At 43.1% G+C, this 21,931-nt stretch overlaps 1 protein-coding gene across 1 annotated transcript in view; it reads left to right on the forward strand.

Annotated features, from left to right (window-relative positions):
• The window catches only part of CCDC149 (coiled-coil domain containing 149), a 97,449-nt gene that overhangs the window by 35,651 nt on the left and 39,867 nt on the right, over window positions 1-21,931 (forward strand). The window contains 1 exon segment of the mRNA XM_082389220.1: window positions 14,743-14,850. Coding sequence (XP_082245346.1) covers window positions 14,743-14,850 — 108 coding nt within the window.

Consider the following 21,931-nt stretch of genomic DNA (forward strand, 5'->3'; position numbering starts at 1 on the left):
AAAACTCATAAGCCATTTATGTTCTTTTCTCCTAAATGGTAACCAACATCGTTTATTGAGTATCCATTTTCCCCACGGATTTTAGATGCCCACTTTTAGCAATGGACAAATCCGTGTGTGTGTGTGTGTGTCTTTCTGGACTTTCTGTTCTGTTCCACTGAGCTTCCTGTATTGTCCTGTTTGTACCACATTATTCTGTTTTTGTTTATAATACTTTCAATACCTGTTTGGGCTATTCTCCTTCCCTTTGCTCTTTCTTTTCAGATGTTTCTTGTTTCTTTTTTTAGATATAACTGACAAATATTTTATCAAGTCCTCCTCTGATTCCCACCCCCCGCCCCAAACCCATACCTATTGGTATTTTGATTGGGGTTTTGTTAAATGTATAGATCAATATAGGGACAGTTAATACTTTTATAGCATTATGTCCAGGAATATCGTACATCAAATTTTTTAATCCAGTTGCATGCATATATATAGATATATTGCTTTTCAACACTTTCCTCAACTTTACAATTGTTCTGTACTGACATACCCTGACTTACAGCCTTTTACGGGCTTGAGGGGAGCCTGGATGATGGTGATATTAATGCTGTGTGTACCATGTTATGGGAAATGCTCTGCACCAGAACTGGACTTCAAAACTGGTGGATGAAAATAAGGACACAGGAATTGTTTGCTGTCTTCATAGCTGTAAAGGCTAAGACAACATCCTGTTTTTGTTCATTGATCATATACCTGGCACAGCATATAAACTCCTTAGATTCATTACCTTGTGATTTTCGATGCTGAGTAAACAGTAGACGTGCACGTGCACATATGCACACACACACACACACACACACACACACATATACGACGTTCACCCTTAAATAACAACTCAGTCATATGGCTATGCTTTCAGTCATTCAGTTCTGCTCACTCCCACACTCCTTTCCTACTTTATTTGATTATTTTGTAATGCTCCATGTTTGATTTAAAGTCAAAATTTTCTATGGAGCTAATTGATGTTTTTTTTTTTCCTAAACAAAATGACACAGAAATTTAGCGTAAATGTTTAAAAATTGGGATCCTTAATGTGGAATTGCTAATGTTTTTGTTTCTGTGTTTTTGGTGGCTATGAGCCATCATCTTTGCTGCGATTTTAGAGTTTGTTAGTATTCATGAAGGAGTTTTACAGTGTAAGTGGATTCACGTTCTGTGACTTTATAATAAAAAATTTACATTGACTGAAGAGAATCTGATGAATTCCAGTAAGTCTGTCAAGCTGCATTCTTACAGCTCTAAAAAACAAACAAACAAACAAAACAAGTTCAATGTCCTAAGCGCTGGCTTTGTAGCTTTTAATATGGCATTTAGTTTCTGTCCCTTTAGGATTTAGTGTGGTGGTGTGAACTTGCTCTGCATTCTTCCTGCCTGGGATGGATGACATAGGACGGACTGGGGTGCAAGTGACAGAAATTCTAAACTGCTTAATCAATAAAGGAATCGATGCCCTTGCATAGCCACAAGTTGAGAGGTAGTGCAGGTCTCAGATGCTGTACTGTCGTCATGTGCTCATTCTCTCCTCTCTACCACACTTAGCAAAGAAAAATACAGGATACCCAGGTGAATCTGAATTTCAGATAGACAGTGAATACTTTTTTAGTATAAGAGTATGTACCATGAAATATTCGCGACATACTTATGCTAAAACATTATTGAATATTTATCTGGAATTCACATTGAGCTGGGCATCCTGTATTTTACCTGACCACTCTACCGTTGTGCCGATTTTAACATCAGCTTCCTCTTGAACTTAGCATCAGCTTTCCTCGAAGCAGGAAAGGCAGAAAACCCAGCCATGGAATATGAGTCCTTCCCTCCAGTTTCACTGGGCCAGTGTAGGACGTACTCCCATTCCTGGTCTACTAACATTCACTGGGAGGGTACAATTGGCTTAGATTAATCACCTGGGATAGAAGGGCTCAGGGAGCCAACAATGACACCCGCCAAACTAATTGTGTGGCCTTGGGAAGATTCCTTTGGGTGTCTGAGACTCAGCTTTCACATCTACAAAGTGGGAATAAATATGGTACCCACCACATAGTGTGGCTGTGAGCAACAAAGGAGATGACGTACGCAAGTAGAGTCCTTAGCACGGCGCCTGGCACCGGGTGAGCGTCAATAATTATTTATCATCTTCTCCTCTTCCTTATCATCCCTTTCTTTTTAAATCAATTATATATTAGTGTGCTGTTGTCAGGACCCTTTTGGTTACCCTTGGCAGCTTGAAATAGCTTGGGCCAAAGAAGAAGTTCCTGGCTCCTAGGACCGCAGAAGGGTTGGGTAAGCAGCAACCTTGGGAGTCGGAAATGCAGCCAGGCCTCAGGACCAGCTACCACCTGGACTCAGGTGCCCCCAGCTCTCTCCTCTGCCCTCAGCATTCTCTGTGTCAGCTACCATTTCTTTTTCTGGACCTGCTTTCTCTGTAGAACAGGAAACGCGGCTGCTGACCTCATGAGGGCTACAGACCCCACGTCTTTGACCTGTAGGAAAAAGCTGCTCCCTGAATCCCAGGGGAGAGCGCCCCGAGGCCAGGCTCAGGCCAGGGCAGCTGGGCATGGCCAGGCATCCTGTAGATACAAGGCAGCTTCTGCTGTTGTCACGTTGACGGGGTGCTGGGTAGACCGTGTGTTAACCATCTGCTGTACATGCCTTCTTGAGAGAGTCTTGGAATGACAAATAATGACGATGGCAGCCAGTGTTTCTGTGTGCTCACTCTTGCAGTCTGTCAGACCCTGTGCCCAGCACTGCACTGTGGACGATCCCGTTTAATTCCCACACAACCATGGGAGTTGGGGGTTATTATTATTGTTGCCATCAGACAAATGAGGAAATTTAGGCCTATGATGGTCAAGTAAATTACCCAAGGGAAATAACGTAAGTAATCGGTGGAGCCAGAGTTCAAAGTCGTGCAGTCCACTCAGAGCTCATGCTCAGAACTCGCCTTGTGGTTAGGGTGACCAGGCCTTCTGTTTACTCAGGATCATTGCCATTTTCACCTCTCGTCCTGGCATAATTTGTATTAGTGCTCCTTGTCGTCTCCAAAGTGTCTTGGTTTGAATGATAAATAATAGTCACCTTAATTCTAGTAGGGATGCTATGAGCAGACAATAAACAAAATGATTAAAATATATAGGATGTTAAATGGTAACCAGTGCAGTGGAGAGAAAAATATAGCCCAAAGCCAGGGAGGGAATTCTGGCTTAGTAATGGAAGAAATGTCTTGATTAACAGTGGAGGAAAATAGTTCCAGTATTTGGAAAAATAATCTTACCTGTTTAAAATATATGTTTTCAAATTTTATTTACATATAGTTAGTTTATTTATGAAAGCATGGGGTTCGTTTTTGGATGAGTGAGGGGGAGTGTTAAGATGTCCTCTTCATTAGCTCAGTGTGGGGAAGAAAATGCACCATTAAATTTGCAGGCGCTGGTTACAATGAAACTTTCCATTTAGCCTGAAGCAGGCAGCTTTGGCATCCGTGTATCCGGTACTGGAAAGGAGAGGCACAACTACCTTCTTAACTCTTTCATCAGCAGGAACAGGGGTAGAAGCGTGCACCCTGACCTGGTGTCTCCTGTCTTATATCACATGTTTATCCCGAAGGCAAAACAGTAGGTGAAGTATTTACCCTTCCAGCTGCAAAGCAAATGTACCTTGTGTAAGCAGAAGGCACTGGAACGAGAACCAGCTGCTGGGGTAACAGATGGGACCTGGGGGTCAAAAGATCCACATATTGGAAAAGGAAAAGATGCCGCATTGAGCATCTTGTTGCCCATCAGCCTTGAAACCGTGGCTTCCTATTCTTGACTTGAAGGAGGAATTTCTGTGGACTCCTCCCCTGTTCATTTCTCAGCTCAGGAGAGATGACTATCATCACTCTGTTATGGACTGAATGTTTACATCCCCCCAAATTCATATGTTGAAACTCTGGTCCTCAATGTGATGGTATTAGGAGGTGGGGCCTCTGGGAGGGAGTTAGGATTAGATGAGGTCATGAGGGTGGAGTCCTCACGAGGGGGTTCAGTGCCCTTATAAGAGTCACGAGAGAACTTGCTTTCTCTGCTCTGCTCTCCGCTGTGTGAGGACAAAACAAGAAATCTGCAACCTGAAAGAGGGCCCTTCCCAGAACCTAACTGTGCCGACACCCTGATCTCAGATTTGCAGCCTCCAGAACTATGAGAAATAAACTTCTGTTGTTTATAAGCCACCCAGTCTATGGTGTTTTGTTGTAGCAGCTCAAGCTGACTATAAGTGTATTGAGGGTTCTTCTCAAATATAAGTAGAAACAATACCCCATCCTCAGTCTTGGCAGCACTTTGTGCTTTTCAGAGACCATGTATGCATGTGTGTATGCACGTATATATCTATGTATGTGTGTCATCTCCCAGCTGTCTTCTGCGGCCACACTGCAAGTTAGGTCTTTCGTAAAGTCTCAAGGCAGCGTCATGGATGGCAGTAGATAAAAGCTTGGGTTCTGGCATCCAATTTTGTGGATTCAAATATAAGACTTCCACTTGCTGGCTGGGTGATCCGGGGCAAGCTGTGTTACCTTTCTGAGTCTCAATTTCCTCCTTTCCAAAATGAACAAAAGCATGAGATATATTCATAAAGTTTTTGTAAAGAATCGGTGTGATAATGCTTATAATGCCCATTGCCTTCTACTTAGTGAGTGCTCAATGGGTGCTGGCTATTTTTTATTTTTCCTGTGACTTGTCCAAGGTCACACAGCAGGTTAATAGAGCAGGCCTAAAAATCCAAATCTGCTCACTTGTAGTTCAGTGTTTTAGTTCAGGGTTTTGTTCCATATTTAACTCTTAGTCTGTTTGAATGGGGAAGAAGCATAGTCAACATTTAATCCACCCATTTTGGAAGTTCAAAGATGAAGTGCTTTATCCGAAGCCCTCTGCGTAGGAGGGGTTGAGAAGCAGACGCTGAGCTAGGAGTCTTTACCCATTAGGCCAGTGTTCTTTCCTGTGGCAGCCAGTATCTGGCCGTAATGTCTTCCTGCTTTTTTGTCTCCTCCTTACAGGACAGCCAGAACTTTCATGGTTGTAGTTCTGGAAATATGGTTGTCGATCGAGGCTCTCTTTTAGAATTTAGAATCCTTTTTAAAACAACTCAATTTCCAATGGCAAATCATCCGTTAAAGAAGCTGTGAAGAAATCGTGACAACAGTGATTTCACTAATAGCTTCTCGTGGGATATTGAAATGAAAATTTCTTCCTGATACTCCAGGCAGAACCGTACACAGAACACCCCTCTGCACTGCAGTGAGAGATCACCAAAAGATCTCAAACAACCCTTTAAATATTTTTTTTTTGCGAAACAAGCAGTTCCTCCAAAGGAGATAAAGGGGAATTTAAATTATCCTGGGTTAATCTTCTTATAAGTTGGGATTCTTTGGGGTCACAGCAACACATTTTTCCCCATGCAAACTCCTCCTTGAATAAACAATCAAACACATCTCCGTCTTTCCCTGTTTTGATTTCAAGCCGAGGTACCATGGGAGGTATTCCTCCTGGTCCAGGAGGGAGTCTTTGCTTTCTTCCCTTAAAAAGTGATGGCTTATTTAGACGGTGACATGCACCAGGATGACAACCCTGGAGAAATCAGAGCACAGAGTGGCCCTTTGTGGGATGGGAGGGAGCCTTTTACTTCAATAGAAAAGTCTTCTTGGTCAATCTTAGTTTAGTCCCCCGTGACCACAAATCAGAGCAACTTTGTATATGCATCTCGGTTTGATGCTCAGAACCTAAAACTTCCTTCAAAGATCTCAAGTGCTTTGGGATGTTTCTTTTTATAACACTTCGAACAGTACAACTTCACTGTTACACCAGGGAAGCTGGGAAGAGATCCAGGGTTCAGCCTGCGGGAGTCCTCCCAAATCATAATAACAGTAATTTCATTCTGAGCATTCACACCTCCTGCTCAGAAGCCTTTCGAATCCTTGCAGTGATTTTTTGTCAGCAAGGTGAGAGCATCCCCCAACTTAAACATGGGGGAATTTAGGCTCAGTGAGTCTAAAGAACTTGGGAACTATTAAGGGAGCCACTAAGTGGCAGATGCGGAGCCATAATGGCCAAGATTAAGCAAACATTTATTTAAATAGCAACCTCCTAAACCTACTGAAGAGCATTTGCCTGTGGGCCTGGAAATGCCTGCATTGGCAAGTGTGTGCTTGGAGATAGTGGGGTGAGAGTAGGCTCCTGAGGGCTCCTTGCACAGCCAAAAACTGTGTGTGGAATGAGCTCTTGGGTGGTTGTTTCTTGTAAATAAGAAAGCTGTCGCTGTAGCAGAGGTCATCGCTTGGGCAGTTGCTATGAATAGGGGGCGCTTGCTCAGCAAAGCAAGTTTCACTCTATTACTATTAACACAGAAGTCGCCGTAGACCAAAGCAGCGGAGTAGAAATTGCAATTAAATTTGCTATCAATCACACCGCTCAAGTACACTCCACGTTTTATCAAACATTTTTTTTTCACATATTCTTGCTTAATCGAGTACTTTACCCTACTGAAGGTGTGAGTTTAAAGGATTCAGGGGTCAACACCATGTAGTTGAGGAGCATTTTCTAAATCTGGTCTCTTTTTCTCTCTCACACTCTTTTTTTTTAAAATAAAACAAACAAACAAAAAACTCTCCTTGAGGAAGTGCCTAGGCCAAGGTTTTACCTGTCTCTCTTATTTTTTTCTCCTCCCATTTTTGAATTGAGTTTTAATATGTCAGCAAGTTGAGAAGGAAGTTACAGGATTTTCTGGTATACATCATTTTTACATTATGATGGAGAATGACTTTTCCATGGCTAGGTTACTGAAGTGGTGTATATCTAATAAATTACAAAGGTTTCAGGGTGACTTGAGGCATAGTAACCGGAATGTTGCCCCTTTCCCCTCCTGGTGTCTGGGCTGAATTATTTAAGGACTTAGGAGAAAACACATGGCCTGCCCGTTTTACTGCCCTTCCCAGTGTCTGGTTAGTGCAAGGTTGGAAGGTTAATCTTAAACTTTTCATCACTTTCTTTCATTTTATTTTTGTCTGTTGGAGAGGAAAAGCTTTCCCTCTACCCTCTTAGGTTCAGTGCATGGAGGCCTGCAAATTTAACTGACAAAAGACAGATTAACAGGAGAAAAAAGCAAACAATTTCATGAATATTTTACATGCACAGGAGTTCACAGAGAAGAAGTGAAACTCAAAGAAGTGTTTAGACTCGGGGGCTTATATAGCATTTTTTTAAAAATTTATTTATTTATTTACTTTTGGCTGCATTGGGTCTTCGTTGGGTTGTGTGAGCTTCTTATTGCAGTGGCTTCTCTTGTTGTGGAGCACGGGCTCTAGGCTCGAGGACTTTAGTAGTTGTGGCTCTCGGGCTCTAGAGCACAGGCTCAGTAGTTGTAGCACACGGGCTTAGTTGCTCCCCGGCACGTAGGATCTTCCCGGATCAGTGCTTGAACCCGTGTCCCCCGCATTGGCAGGCGGATTCTTAACCACTGCACCACCTGGGAAGCCCTTATATAGCATTTTAATAAAAGAGAGGGGGTTTGGGCCTCAAGGGGTGATAAATTGTGGGAAAGTGACTAGGAGGTATATGGGAAACTAATGGAAGATAGGGTTTTATTTTAGTTAGGTTTGTTTATGCAGACTCATCATGGTACCAACGCTCTGTGTCCGGTGATTAAAGTTGCTATTCTCTTCCTGGTACGGAGGGGATGGGACAACTCACAAAGGGAAATGTATGCCCTTATTTTTAGGCTGAAAAGGGGAGGGAAGAATATTCTCTGTATCTTCTGATTCTCAATTGCCTTCCGATCAAAATAACCCTCATGGCAAAGGAGCATCTTTTGGGGTGGCATATTCTGATCTTATCATATCCAGCTTTGCATTTCTTACATCAGGGAGGAAAATGGTATATAGTGGATCCTTTTCTCCCCATCTAAAAGATTTAGGGCTGTTTCTTACAACTGGTATCCTGAACTCCCCCTTCCTTGTAAACCAGTCTTGGTTACTTGATCATTGAAAACAGAGTTCCTTCACAGAGACTGTCATTGCCAAATGTGATGTACCATTAAAAAAAATCGCCTACCACTTCTTACAAGTTTCAAAAATGTATTGCATCTATAGTATAAACTTGGATGTATTTTGTGACATTCATTCATAAAGGAATTCAAATACAGTGGTAGAGGCAAGATCTAGAGTTTAGGATGCAGCAGAACCTGAGGAAAGGGAGAAGAACAGATCCCCTTGTCCCCGTTACTAATCTGCCTCAGTGAGAATTTCCACAAAAAGGCAGAGAGGTTGGGGCGAGATGCACACAGTTCTCTCAACTCCCAGACCTCTGCCTTTGCAACAGCTGTCAGGACGTGTAGTCTTCATCTCTGTGCAGAGAGAATTTCCCCGAGCCTCATGGTCCCCACACCAGGGGCTGGCCTTGGCGGCATACTTCTGCAGACATCCGTTGTAATTGGGGGTTGACTTGATCCTTGACAAAGGAACGTGTGTTGGAATGGACAGCTGTAATGTCCTTTTGGCCTTGGGCCTCCCAGCTATGTTTTCATCAAATCTGTCTTCTCTCCCTTCCCCATCACAATTTTAATAGATAAACTCCGAGCTAGAAAGAGTGACTTAAGTATATAGATTCTACAATATACTCCAGGATATTCAACATCCCACTATTATCTGAGAGAAAATGTCAACCTTTTAACGTCAGCCCTGGCTATATCTGAATATTTAAAAGAGGCTTCTTTGGAAAGCTTTTCATGTTTTGCTATTTATGCTACCCACCCTGCCCCAGAGATTTAGAGGAAATAATCTCTAGGTTTTGTTTTCCTTCCCTGTGAAATCCTTTCGAGTGTTAGACGGTCTGCCACTTTTTCCCTGACATTTCCTTTACATAGTGCTGCTATTCTAAACTGATGGTCACAGAGTCCTTCTCAATAACACAGAGACAAAACGGTCTGCATAGCTGATAAATTAGAAGCAGGCGCCGTGTGTTAGCTTGATGGATGGTTATAGTGAACGTGTGTGAGTCATGGGTGTTATTTTTGGTCAAAAGAATTATGTGAACTTTTCTCCTCTATTTTGAGTGCTTTGAAATGTACTACTTTTCTTTCTTTTCTTTTCTTTCTTTCTTTTTTTTTTTTTGTTCTTTAAGGTATATGTCAAGGAACTAGGCACCGTATCAGAATAGTCATTTTCTAGTTTTCAAAGTTATTGTTTGGGAGTTGAGGAGGTGGAAGGACTGAATAGAAAAGAATTGTGTGTTGACAAGTAAGCCAGCCTGTGAAATGTGAAAGAAAATTACAGTCACCTGCTTTAAAAGGGGGGTCTCCCTCACCCTACCCTACCCCAGGGGGTCAGTTTGAAATCTGGGGTAGATGTACAGTGAATCCCCTTGGAGGCGATGTGATTCTAATTAACCATTGCTTTGCAGCTACCGTAGAAATGCTTGACTTTATTTGGGTAGATTTCTTTTCAGCCAGGCTGCAGAGTAAATAATGTTTGACAGTCACATCACTGGGTCTCTGACTCGCTGTCTCCTAAAGCAGCGCTGTCCTTTGCTTCACGTGTCACTGGGACCTTTGATATATAACAGGTGGGTGCCTGCTTTGCTGTAACATCCAAGTACCGGGGAGTATTGCTGGGCTCAGTGCTATTCAAAGTGGGGCCTGAGGACCAGTGCCAGGCTGCAAGCTGCCCTTTCCGGTCCCTGCGACAAGATGAGTGCAGAAATTGAGAGGAAGGGCTCGGAAACTTTTATAGCAATCTGACAGTATGTATGATTTTACGTCAGGTGAATCTAACAAACACTTGGGGCCTTGATGTCTTCTTAAATTTGTTTTCCTAGGGATTGATTTTTATTGTATTTTGCACAAGTACTGATCTGTGACAGATCGGAGGTCGAGGTCTTTCACCACTGATAGTTTGAGTTGTACGGGTTTAGCTATTGTGGTTACATTGGTGAGCAAATGTCAGGGTCTTCCCACCCACCTGAGGGGCTCAAGCCATTGTTGATTCAAAAAGGGAAGGTAGGGAAGTTTCAGATTTTTTTTTTTTTTTTTTTTTTTGGTCTTTCGTTAAATTTTTCACTGTTGCTCTTACAAACATTTCTTTCTGAACATCTCTTCCACTGTTTAAGAAAAGCAGGCTCCTGTGAAGGTGAATTTTGCTGTGTCTCCTGCAGATGGGGTGCTGAGATGCCGTGTTCAGGTGGCAGCAGGCTCGCTGAGGCCACTTTTAGCCGCATGCCAGCACCTGCCCCGGGTGTCTCCTCCTGCCCCACCTCTGGGCCAATCCCTCCAGCCTGGGGGTTCTGTCCCTCCACCTGGGGGAGGGATTATGCTTGCTGAGCTAATGTCTGGGAAGTGTTCTGGAGTTCCCAGAAGGAAAAGGAGAGGCTGCGCACTTGTGATACCTTGTGCTAAGGCAGGAGAGCTGCAGGACAGAGGGGAGGAACGAGGAAAAGAAAATTGAGAATTGAATCATCTCTCCACTTCACTGCAGTCCCAGGGGTCCGCCTGCTCTAGTGGCCTTGAACTGCTTTCCACCGTGGACATCTTGTGATGTGAGGGGGAGAAGGAGAGAGGGAAGCCGGTTGCCTTTGCACCTACCTGGAACTTTCTCCGGGATATCCACAAGGCTCACGCTCACTCTCTCTCCTTTTTCAAGTCTTGGTTTAAGACTTGAAGTGTGGCCTTCGCTGTGACACCTTCTGTGGCCTTTCCCCAGCACACACTGTTTCCTTTACCTGCTGTATTTGTTTCCATAGTACTTACCATCCAGCTCCTCGGTCATTATTCATTTTGCTGTAATATAATATAATAAATATAATATCATCTATTAAAATGTAAGTTTACAAGGGCAAGAGGCTTTGTCTGTATAGCTCACTGCTGTATCTCCAGAATTGAAAACAGTGCCTGACACATAGTAGGCACTCCATAAATATTTCTTGTATAAATGAATGGATGAATAAGTGAAGGGGCAGGATGACAAGGGAGCCAGCTGTGTCCAAGGAGCCATTCGGCCAGATCCATCCAACTGTCCACTGAGTGATCGAATTGGAGCCACTGGAAGGGCAGAGTCAAGGGGAGGTGACCAGCATTTAACCAGTGCCTACTGTATACCAAGCACTGTGGTAGGCGTCCTAGGTTCATTATTCAATGTAAGGATCAAATTACTACATGAAGTATGTATGGTTAGCTCCATTTTACAGGTGGGGAAACTCAAGAGGTTAATAAACTTACCCGAGGTCACCCAGCCCAGTAAGTGGCAGACCTGGGATCCAACTTAGTCTATCTGATTCCAAAAAGAAATTGGGAAATTTACAAAAAAAGTCGGTGGATCACAGCTCCTCTTGTCTTTTTGCTTTCCTGCCTGTAAAATGGGGATGAATTTTCCTCATCCTTCACCGAATTTTTATCTGATGAGAATGGAAATCTGGGACAATTGAAACACAACTATTACAAGAGATGAGCTTTGCAAATATGGGGCTGAGAATTAGATCACATTACTGAGTAATGTTCACAAATAAGTGAGTGGAAATCAGAGCTAGATTAAATCCAGCCAGTGGGGCTGAGTGGGGTTTCTATGCAATGCTGCGTGCCAGGCACTGGTTTCAGTATTTTATTATTCCAGATATTTCCCTAGGCTGAGACCACAACCTCCAGACTCAGCATATTATCTTTCACTTAAGATATATTTATGGGGCATCCACTAGGTGCTTGGGGTAGACCAGTAGAGAGAACAAAGTTCCTTGCCCTTCATGGAACTTCTGTCTTAGTAGGGAGAGAGAGATAGGAAATAAACAGTAAGTAATAAACCTATGTAAACATATGGCAATAAACTATAAAGTAAATTACGTGGTATATTAAGAGATGGTAAGTGCTATGGAAATAAAAAGTAGCGTAGGGGAAAGGGCTTGGGCGTTCAGGGAGGAGGTGGCCAGATTGCAGTTTAGATCAAGTGGTCCAGGTGGGCCCCGCTGAAACGGTGCAGTTTGAACTAAGACCTGAAAAAGGCAAGGGAGTGAGCCAAGCGGTATCCTGGAGGGGGAGCAGTGCAGTCCAGAGAAAAGGCAGAGAGAGCAGCGCTGAGATGGGCTCCTGCCTGGTACATGTGGGGAACAGCCAGGAGGTGAGCTTTGGGGGAGCTGAATGGGGGGCTACCTTGACGGTGGAGACACTGGATATCCCGATGGATGGGATATGGGAGATGAGACAAAGTGAGGAGTCAAGGATAAGCCAAGGTTTAATCTTGACATTCTTTCACTTCATTCCCTTGTGATTACCTAACATAACTCAGTATTCCCGAAAGTATTAACATCAAAGTCTTTGGAGATTTAGCCACTATAGTTGCACTCGTCTGCAGTGTCTCTGGATTTGGGTTTCTTCAGCTATCACATGGAGGGAATCTAAAAGATAACTTTCAAATCCCTTGTGTGACTGTTTCTGAAAGATTCCTTTTTAGGAGTCATATTCCGATTGCTGGCTTGCTTCCCTCCCTCCTTCCTTCCTCCATTTATTCATCGTGGGTCTTTAAAACATTCGCTGGAACAAGAGCACTTCCTGGAGCAATGTACGTGGAGGCTGAGGAGGGAGAAAAAAAGAATCTCTGCCTTTCGATAGCTCATTTCTTCTTGCTGAGGTTAGATAAGAGTGCAATAAGCAAGGTGAGAATTAGAGCAAAATTCAAGTAGTATAGAAGAAGCAGCCATGGGAGGTAAAGTGGAATAGTAAGTTAGAGGCTTGAGTGGATAAAAGCATGTAGATAGTTTGGGAGCATATGCAAGTTCAGGTTCAGGGAACCTGAGAAGGGTGGGAGCATGGTAAAGGGTGCTTGCGTGCTCCCGGGAAAGGGGCCGAGATGTGTCGATGAAGCTGGACTGAGAGGGGGAGGGGGCCTGGGGGAGAACTGTGCACGGGGCCAGAGGGATCTGCTCTGAGCAGGAGGAAATCTGAAGGAAGGGATGACATCATGAAGATGGACTGGAAAGCGCTCACCCTGGCTGTTTGGTACTCTAGGAACTAGAACAGGGGGATAAGGAGGTGAGAAAAGCAGCCCAGGAGACTGTTGAATTACCTCTGGATCCTGATGTCTGAAATCATGACACCTCACTGGTCTCTTCTGTGGCTGACACTTTTGATCAAAATTCTGGGCATTAAGGTGGCAAAGAAAAGTTCATTAAACACGATCTATTTGAAGAAAAAAAAAAAACTCTCCAAACAAGGAAATGAAATTATCCAAACAAGGAAATGAAATTTTTCCTATATTGTTGACCCAAAGTTAGAATTGAACTAAGACCACTTGCAAGAGTTTTTGTGAGGCGCTCTTAAATTAAAAAAAAAAAAAGAAAAAAAAAAGACCAGTTCCTCCATCACTTGTCTGTGAGCCATTCTGGAAACAAAGAACATCCCTGAATTGAGGTTCATGGCCAACTTTATTTCTCTCCATGCAGTTGTAGTGGTGTGATTTGCACACTTGCTGCATTCGTACATGTGTTTATTCTAATGGTTCAGCTGGGCTTGGATGCTGGCTGCAATAAGTCTAAGAAAGCCCCGCATTTCTCCACTCCTCCGTTTCTGATTATATTTCATAATGTGTTAATATTTGCAGGCTAATCTTTTTTTTTGAAATCTACCTTTTATTTTTATTTATTTTTTTAACATCTTTATTGGAGTATACTTGCTTTACAATGTTGTGTTAGTTTCTGCTGTATAACAAAGTGAATCAGCATACGTATACATATATCCCCGTATCTCCTCCCTCTTGCGTCTCCCTCCCACCCTCCCTATCCCACCCCTCTAGGTGGTCACAGAGCACCGAGCTGATCTCCCTGTGCTATGCGGCTGCTTCCCACTAGGTCTCTATTTTGCATTTGGTAGTGCATATATGTCAATGCCACTCTCCCACTTTGTCCCAGCTTACCTTTCCCCCTCCCCGTGTCCTCAAGTCCATTCTCTAGTAGGTCTGCATCTTTATTCCCGTCTTGCCCCTAGGTTCTCCATGACCATTTTTTTTTTTTTTTTTTTAGATTCCATATATATGTGTTAGCATATGGTATTTGTTTTTCTCTTTCTGACTTACTTCACTCTGTATGACAGACTCTAGGTCCATCCACCTCACTACAAATAACTCAGTTTCATTTCTTTTTATGGCTGAGTAATATTCCATTGTATATATGTGCCACATCTTCTTTATACATTCATCTGTTGATGGACACTTAGGTTGCTTCCGTGTCCTGGCTATTGTAAATAGAGCTGCAATGAACATTGTGGTACATGACTCTTTATGAATTATGGTTTTCTCAGGGTATATGCCCAGTAGTGGGATTGCTGGGTCGTATGGTAGTTCTATTTTTAGTTTTTTAAGGAACATCCATACTGTTCTCCATAGTAGCTGTATCAATTTACATTCCCACCAACAGTGCAAGAGGGTTCCCTTTTCTCCACACCCTCTCCGGCATTTATTGTTTGTAGATTTTTTGATGATGGCCATTCTGACTGATGTAGTTTTGATTTGCATTTCTCTAATGATTAGTGATGTTGAGCATTCTTTCATGTGTTTGTTGGCAATCTGTATATCTTCTTTGGAGAAATGTCAATTTAGGTCTTCTGCCCATTTTTAGATTGGGTATTTTGTTTTTTGATATTGAGCTGCATGAGCTGCTTGTAAATTTTGGAGATTAATCCTTTGTCAGTTTGCAGGCTAATCTTGCACAACTATTGAGAGATTCTCAGGACCGAAATAAACATCTGGGAGAAGAAATTAAAGAACTTCAGCAAAGGCTTGGAGAAGTCCAGGGCGACAATAAGGTACCGTGAATATTTAAAGGCAAAAACCTCTCCTGAGTAATTTTGTGCCAGAGGTTTATGTATGGTGCATCAGAAGAATGTAATGCCACATTTGCAGAAAAATTTGTTATAGATTTTTACATTTGCAATGAAAATTCACAGTTTAGCATTTCTTATCCTTATTACCTTCCCTTCGTGTGTGTGCATGCACACGCATCTGTGTATGTTTCTGGGTTGCTCTAAAATATTGTCACAACCCATTGTAGAAGTTTCATTATGTTCAGCTTGGTGCTGAATAACATTGTGGTTGAGGGCAAAATAAAACCCAAATGCTATACTTTCTCCCTTCTATACAAATAATGGATTTGTGGCTCAGATGATTTGGAATTATTCACATTCAGTTTTGAATTTTAAGTAGTCATCCTACTAATTATGTTCACATCACCAATTTATTTTATTGCTAAATTTGGCAATTTGTATGGAACATTGCTCAAAATCCACTGCTTGGTATTAATCAAACTCCCCTGTTGGCAACGTTAATTATAAAATATGAACTCATAAACTCCAAACTAAATGTGAACACTGTCTCTCCCAGCTGAAGCTGTGAACAAAAGTACAATTGAGAAAAGGAAGAAAAACTACAGAAGTTTAATTCCGTCGCCCCCAAATAATTTCCCATTTTGCCAATAGATTCAATTTCATCTTCTTGCCAGAGCCAGCTTTCCCAACAGGGATGGCCTTTGGAGTTTCACTCAAGCAAACTACATGGCGGGGAGGAGGTGCTTTCTTGGGCAATGTCTTTTGAATTGTACCAAATTCCCTGACAAATGATGGGGATGTTTGTTGTTCCTGGGAGTCACTGGTTATTGGAAGGCGCCATTTTGAAAGATGCTTATTCTTTAAAAAAAAAAAAAATGCATGGAAGTGTCTGGATTATCTCGAGAACTCTTCCACGACAAAGAGCAGAGAGGATTGTGTGCTTACTGCTGGCTTAAGAGGCTCAATCTAAGGGCGTACTGGTGGGACTTCCCTGGTGGTCCAGCAGTTGAAACCATGCTTCCACTGCAGGGGGCACAGGTTCGATCCCTGGTCAGGAAACTAGGATCCCGCATGTCACGAGGTGTGGTCAAAAAGTAAAAAAAAAATAAAAATAAAAATAAGGACATACTGGGAAGTCTTCTTTACCTAGCCTCTTGTCCACTTAGTCTGCCTTTAAAAAAATTTTTTTAAACCTCTTGGATTTAACATACTATATTTGAAAAATATTTCATGACTATTCTCCATCATGAAATAGGGAGTGGGCAAGAATGCTAAGAAGGGTGCTAATTAACCCTGGACAAGCTAATCGGGCCTCTCAAAAGGACTTAAGCTCTGTAACCTAGGTGTTTGGTCAATAATTAAAGGCCAGGCCTTCTTAGGTGTTATCAAATGATAGCATCAGGGCAAGTTTTTCTAGAGAGTAAAATCAAGTATGTGCAATCATTTCCTTTTAAACCCATAAGAATACTGCAGGAATTTTGGAGAAGTTATAAATCCAGAAAATACTGAAACATATTGAAATGTGATTTTTGGAGTCATGATTCTTCTTGACTGATTTTTTTTTTTCTTCTTCTTTTCTTTTCTTTTTATTTTCTGAGGTACCCCCCCACCCCACCTCCAACTGTCCTAAACACACCTCTGCCTCATCTTTTGGTCACTTTTAATTGTATCGCCTTGTAGGCCTGAGATATTTTAGGAATTGACATTTGCAACTGATATTTCGAGGAAAGAAAGGGAGGGTATGTGTGCATGAGTGTGTGTGTGAGTGTAACAGTAAGCGCAGGTCTGGGGCTGCTTTTGCATTGGCACCATCTGAGCTTCATGATTTGCTTGCATTCTGGGTCTTTATTCCAGTAGCTGGACACATTTATCAAACTTGGTTTTCTCACTCAAGGTTTAGAATTTAGTGACTCATATTCATGGCCTGTGAAGTAATTTGCCTGCCAACAGATGCAGGCAAGATGTTAAAATGTTCAGTAGACCCTGTATCTCAGTATCCAGTCCTCTCCTCCTCAAAAAAGACCAACTGCAGTGAGCCCCAGAGATTCTGTTTATTCTCATTTGCATCTAAAGTTATAAGGCTGGTTTATTTTCATCCCCCTGTGAGTCACGGTCATCCTCCCCCCCCACCCCACCCCCAGTCATCAACATTAAGGCCGGATGACTCATTCAGTAATGACACCAGCCATCTTGAGAAACTCAGAGGCCTCTCTTGAAGGGTGGCTGTGACTGTGTGGTGGAGAACGGGTTAACCCTTCCTTTGCTCTTTTATTCATCGTGTCACTCACAGCTCCAACCTTTCCATCGCCTTCGGAATCTAGTCCCACCTCCTTACCATGGTGTGCTTGGCCCTCCATTATCTGGCCCCTCCTGATTTTTCCAGCCACATCTGTTGCCATTAGTCGCCTCACACTTCAGCCCCGCAGGGCTAATTTCAGCCCCTTAGCTGAGCCATACTGCATTGTGCCTCAGGGCCTTTGCACCTGCTGTCTGCTCTCTGGAACACTCTTCCCCTTTACTTCCATAAACTCCTGCTCATCTTTCAGGTCGTAGGTCAAATGTAGCCTTCTCCAACTCCCAGGGGCAGGCCCTACACACACCCACAGTGCCCTGCTGTTTTCCCGCCGCTTGTACTTGTTTGGCACCCCTCCCCCAAAGGTAAACTCTTTGCAGGCAGAATTCCTGTATCCGTAGGAATTAGCATCTTTGTTCGTGATACACAGACATTATTTAATAGATCTTTATTGAAGGAATGGAATAGGATAAATGAATGAATGAGTGAATGAATAAAGGGAATGCAAAAAGGAGCAAAAACGTTCAATAAAAAGGAAGAGGAAAAGAAAAAGGAAGAACATAAGAAAATAGCAGACTGACTGCCCCTCCGGTTGTCATCACTAACTCTCCTTGTGGGGTAAGGAGTAGTTTAGAAACCTGGAGAAAGGAGTTAGAAAAGCAAACCATTCCATCCAAGAAAAAGCAGAAGAAAGCCAAACCTAAGGTGTGAGACCTTAGGAAGCCCCTGGAAAGGTCAGGGGGTCTGATGCTGAGCCTTAGTGGATGTGGGGTAAGGGTCCTGCTCCTAGGCTGGCTCAAGCCTGTTAAGTTCAATAATACTTAATAATGGATGTTGTGGGATTCCTAACTCCCCCCATTCCAAACAGAAGGGCTTGTGGCATCACTTTATGAGCAACTATTAAAGTGGAAGCTTTTTATCTCCAAGTTGCCATTTTAACTGATGACCCTTAGCCATATTTTGGGAAGCCCAGATTCTAGATGTTAAGTACATTTAAGAAACAAGGTGATAGGAAATTACTTGCCTTGGCTATTTTAAGGTAGACTAATTTTTCCATTTGTTCAGCTAGAGCCTTGTAACCCTACGACGTGCCATAAAGCATTTTCAAACAGCCTCTTGAAAGATTTGTTGCCACCCCATCTTACAAGCAGCTTAGCACTCACACAGGGTTGGAGGTGGAGGGTGGGATTCCATGATCAACAAACCTATTATCTCTCTGAGCAGCGCCCAAGAATTTCTCGAGGCTCCTGGACAGACACAAAGCCCCAGTTCAAACCAGACGAGAGGTGGGAAAAGGGAAGCCTAGTAGACACCGTTCCCTTCCTTGCTAATTATAGCTCTGAAAGGTTCACGAGGGAAGGGAGGACTCACACCTCTACAAATCACCCTGGGGAAAGCTTTTCATGAGGGTGGACTGCCCAGGGTTCTTTGTGTGGCCGTCTGTGAAGAATAAGGACCAATTACGTGGAAAACCCAGGCAATGCTAGGGCCTCAAGTGTGGAGAGCAGCCCACCGAGAGAATTACAGCTCCCCTTCTTGCCCCAGAGGTATGCCTGCTTCCTCTTCTGGGCATTAAGAAAAGAGTGGATTCAGGGAAAGGGGACCAGGTGGGGGAAAAGGAGGCCTCTGAGAAGTTAAGGATCAGTAAGAGGCATTCCACAAAACTCGCAGAGCACACTTGATTCACAGATATCCAGAGGTGAGCTGGTGAACCAGCTCTTCTGAAGAGGAAGCCTGGCTGGTAGCACTTTACCAATTTCCGTGGTGTAAATACTGATGCCATGGCATTTAAATATCAGGCTAGCAAAGTGAAGTCACTGAACTGGGAGCTAGAAAGCTTGGCACTCCATAAAGAGCTAGCTGCAGCCTCCCACTGCCAAGTGGTATAATCTAGAATAGTCCAAGAGGTCCATCTTTGGAAACTGCTAGACCCAGGTTTATATTCTAACTCTGCCAGTTATTATCTGTGTGGCCTTGAGCAAGTCAGTTGTCTGTCTAGACCCCAGTTTCCTCATCTGTGAAATGGGAGTAATGATACCTCACATAGAATTGCTGTCAGGTTTCATCATTATTCATCAATGCATAATTGGGGACTCACTGTGCGCTGATTAATGCTCTAGGAGCTGTGACTACGTCAAGGTATAAGAAAGACAAGGTGCCTGTTCTCACAGAGCCTATAGTCTAGTTGGGGAGACAGAGAATAAGAAAATAAAATACTTATGTAAGATCATCAGACAGTGGTTAGTGCCGGGAAGAAAAGAAAGCAGGAGATTTAATGGTTGGGAGTGTGTGTGTGCATGCAATATTATGTTTATAAAGGGTGTAGCATGGTACCTGGCATCCAGTAAGCACGCCATAAAGGGTAAACATTGCTGGTATCTTTAGCACAACCTGGGCCCAGATCGGCTTAGTGTCCTCTTGTATAAGAGTTCCACCAGGAATCTCAAGGTCTTCCTTTCTGTTGATCGACTGTTTCCAGTGAACCCCAGGGGTACGTGCCTCCCCACAGAGACGGAGATTGGGGATAAGAAGCCTGGCATCTGGCAAATGGATCCCCAAAACTCAGCCCTCCTTATCACCACCCGACTTTATTATTTATCACCCCCCCAAACATTATTGCTTTGGTGTCGCGCTCCCAGAAGCTTCCTTGCATTTTGTGTACCCTTGTGGAATAAGCACCTAATAGAACAGGCCAGGAGCAGCATCTCATGTTCCTGCTCGGTTTCCTTGTCTGCCTGCTTTTATTTTTCCTTCATTTTACAGATTATGGCACTTTAAGTGCAGAAGAACAATAATGCAATGTGAAGTACTCAAAAGCAAGGAACTTCAGGTGGACAGTGTCAGGCTGGGCCCCCACATTTCCTGGGCCCCTGCTGCCCAATTTAAATGTAACTGTTTGCAGTCGTGCATAAACACGTGCTTTTGCCCTTAATAATGAGCTTTATGTTACACCAGCTGAAGGTCTTTAAGTACCTCTGTTCTATCTGGTGTTGGCCCCATAAAATGATGGACCCCTTCTGTGAACATACCTCTATTGATGTGGGACTTTTGGAAGGATTCAGCAAGCAAACCAATTAAGTCAAAGCCACCAGCCATTACAGGCAGACCAATGAGCATGCAGGTGACTAATTAAAGTATATTCTGTTAAAAAAAAAGAAGTGTTCAGCTTGGACGTTTGTAACAGTCCAGGGTGAGGGATCAGAGAGCTCTTTGTAAACATTTCCTCTTTATGCTTCAAAGGAGCGCCGAGATGTCCTAGCTTGTGGGAAACCCACATGAAGAGGGCACTCTAATGAAAAGCTCTCACCTTGGGGCATTATAGAAATTAATTACAAAGAATTAAAATGAGTGATAAGGGCTCTTCACCTGCTCCAGCCCCATCATATCGTATTCTAACTGGGATCTTGATGGTGAAACACAGGCAACGCTCAGTTCAGCAAGCAGCCAGACTAGTTCAGCATTTCCTAATGTTTTATTGTCAGATGAATTAGACAAATGAATTTGGTCTCGGACACCATATTTGAGCTTATTCTAGCATGTTGTTTGGCCCAAGTTGGGTGCTCGTTAACTGGGAAACACTGACACACATTAATGAGTGTGTGCATGATCATCTCCAGAGCCTGGGAGGAAGAATATGAAAACTGCTGGGTTTCTTTTTTAAGGGACAAATTCTTTTGTTTAAAGCTAGAACTGGATTTGTCATGTAGGTTTAGGAATTTGAACTTTGGTATACACAATAGAGTTGCCTACTTGGAGCCTTTTAAAGCTCTCCTGTCTAATTTTATCAAGGGTATTTCAAAAGGTCAGGGGGCAGTTGGAGAGGATGTGGAGAAAACCAACAGGAAAAGTACAGAAAAGATAGGCGGGACCTTGTTTATTAAGTCGCCCAGCACAACACTGGCAAATGAATGTTTGATAAATGGCTTTTGGTGTTGACCTCTCCCTAGGCGTGCTATTTGCAGCAGTACACAAGGACCGGGGCGGGGGGGGGGGGTGAGGAAGGGCTAACATCCACTCCTATTAATTCTTGCATCTGATCTTCCTAGTAACTCTGACAAATAGAGAGTCACTGTATAAGAATTATAACATACCAGCTATAACTGGGGATTGTACTTTTAAAGCTCTTCAGAGAGTGATTATTGCACTGTATCTTCACATTCCAAGGATGGAAACCCCCAGAGCTGGAGTTGTGCAGTGCACAGGCCGGGCAGCCATACATAGCTGTTCTGTCTACAAGATAGCTTTTATTCTTACTGTAGACTGAATGTGCCCCCACCCCAAATTCATATGTTGAAACCTGATCTGAAATGTGATGGTATTAGGAGGTGGGGGCTTTGGGAAGTGATTAGGTCATGACAGCAGAGCTCTCATGAATGGGATTAGTGCCCTCATAAAAGAGACCCCAGTGAGCAATTTTGCCACCTCTACCAAGTGAGGACACAGTGAGACGACAGCTGACTATGAACCGGGAAGTGGGCCCTCACTAGACCACAAACCTACCAGTGTCTTGATCTTGGACATCCTAGACTCCAACTGTGAGAAGTAAATGTTTGTTGTTTATAAGCTACTCAGTCTATGGTATTCTGTTATAGCAACCTAAACAGACTAAGACAGGAGTTGGTACTAAGACGTGGGGTGCTGCTATAACAAATACCTAAAATGTGGAAGCAGCTTTGGAACTGGGTAGTGGGTAGAGGCTGGAAGAGTTTTGAGGTTCCTGCTTGAAAAAGACTATTGTCCTTCACAGCACTTCTGTGAATGGACCATTAA

This window comes from Balaenoptera borealis (genome assembly GCF_965194805.1).
Source record: "Balaenoptera borealis genome assembly, chromosome: 4".
Classification (NCBI taxonomy): domain Eukaryota; kingdom Metazoa; phylum Chordata; class Mammalia; order Artiodactyla; family Balaenopteridae; genus Balaenoptera; species Balaenoptera borealis.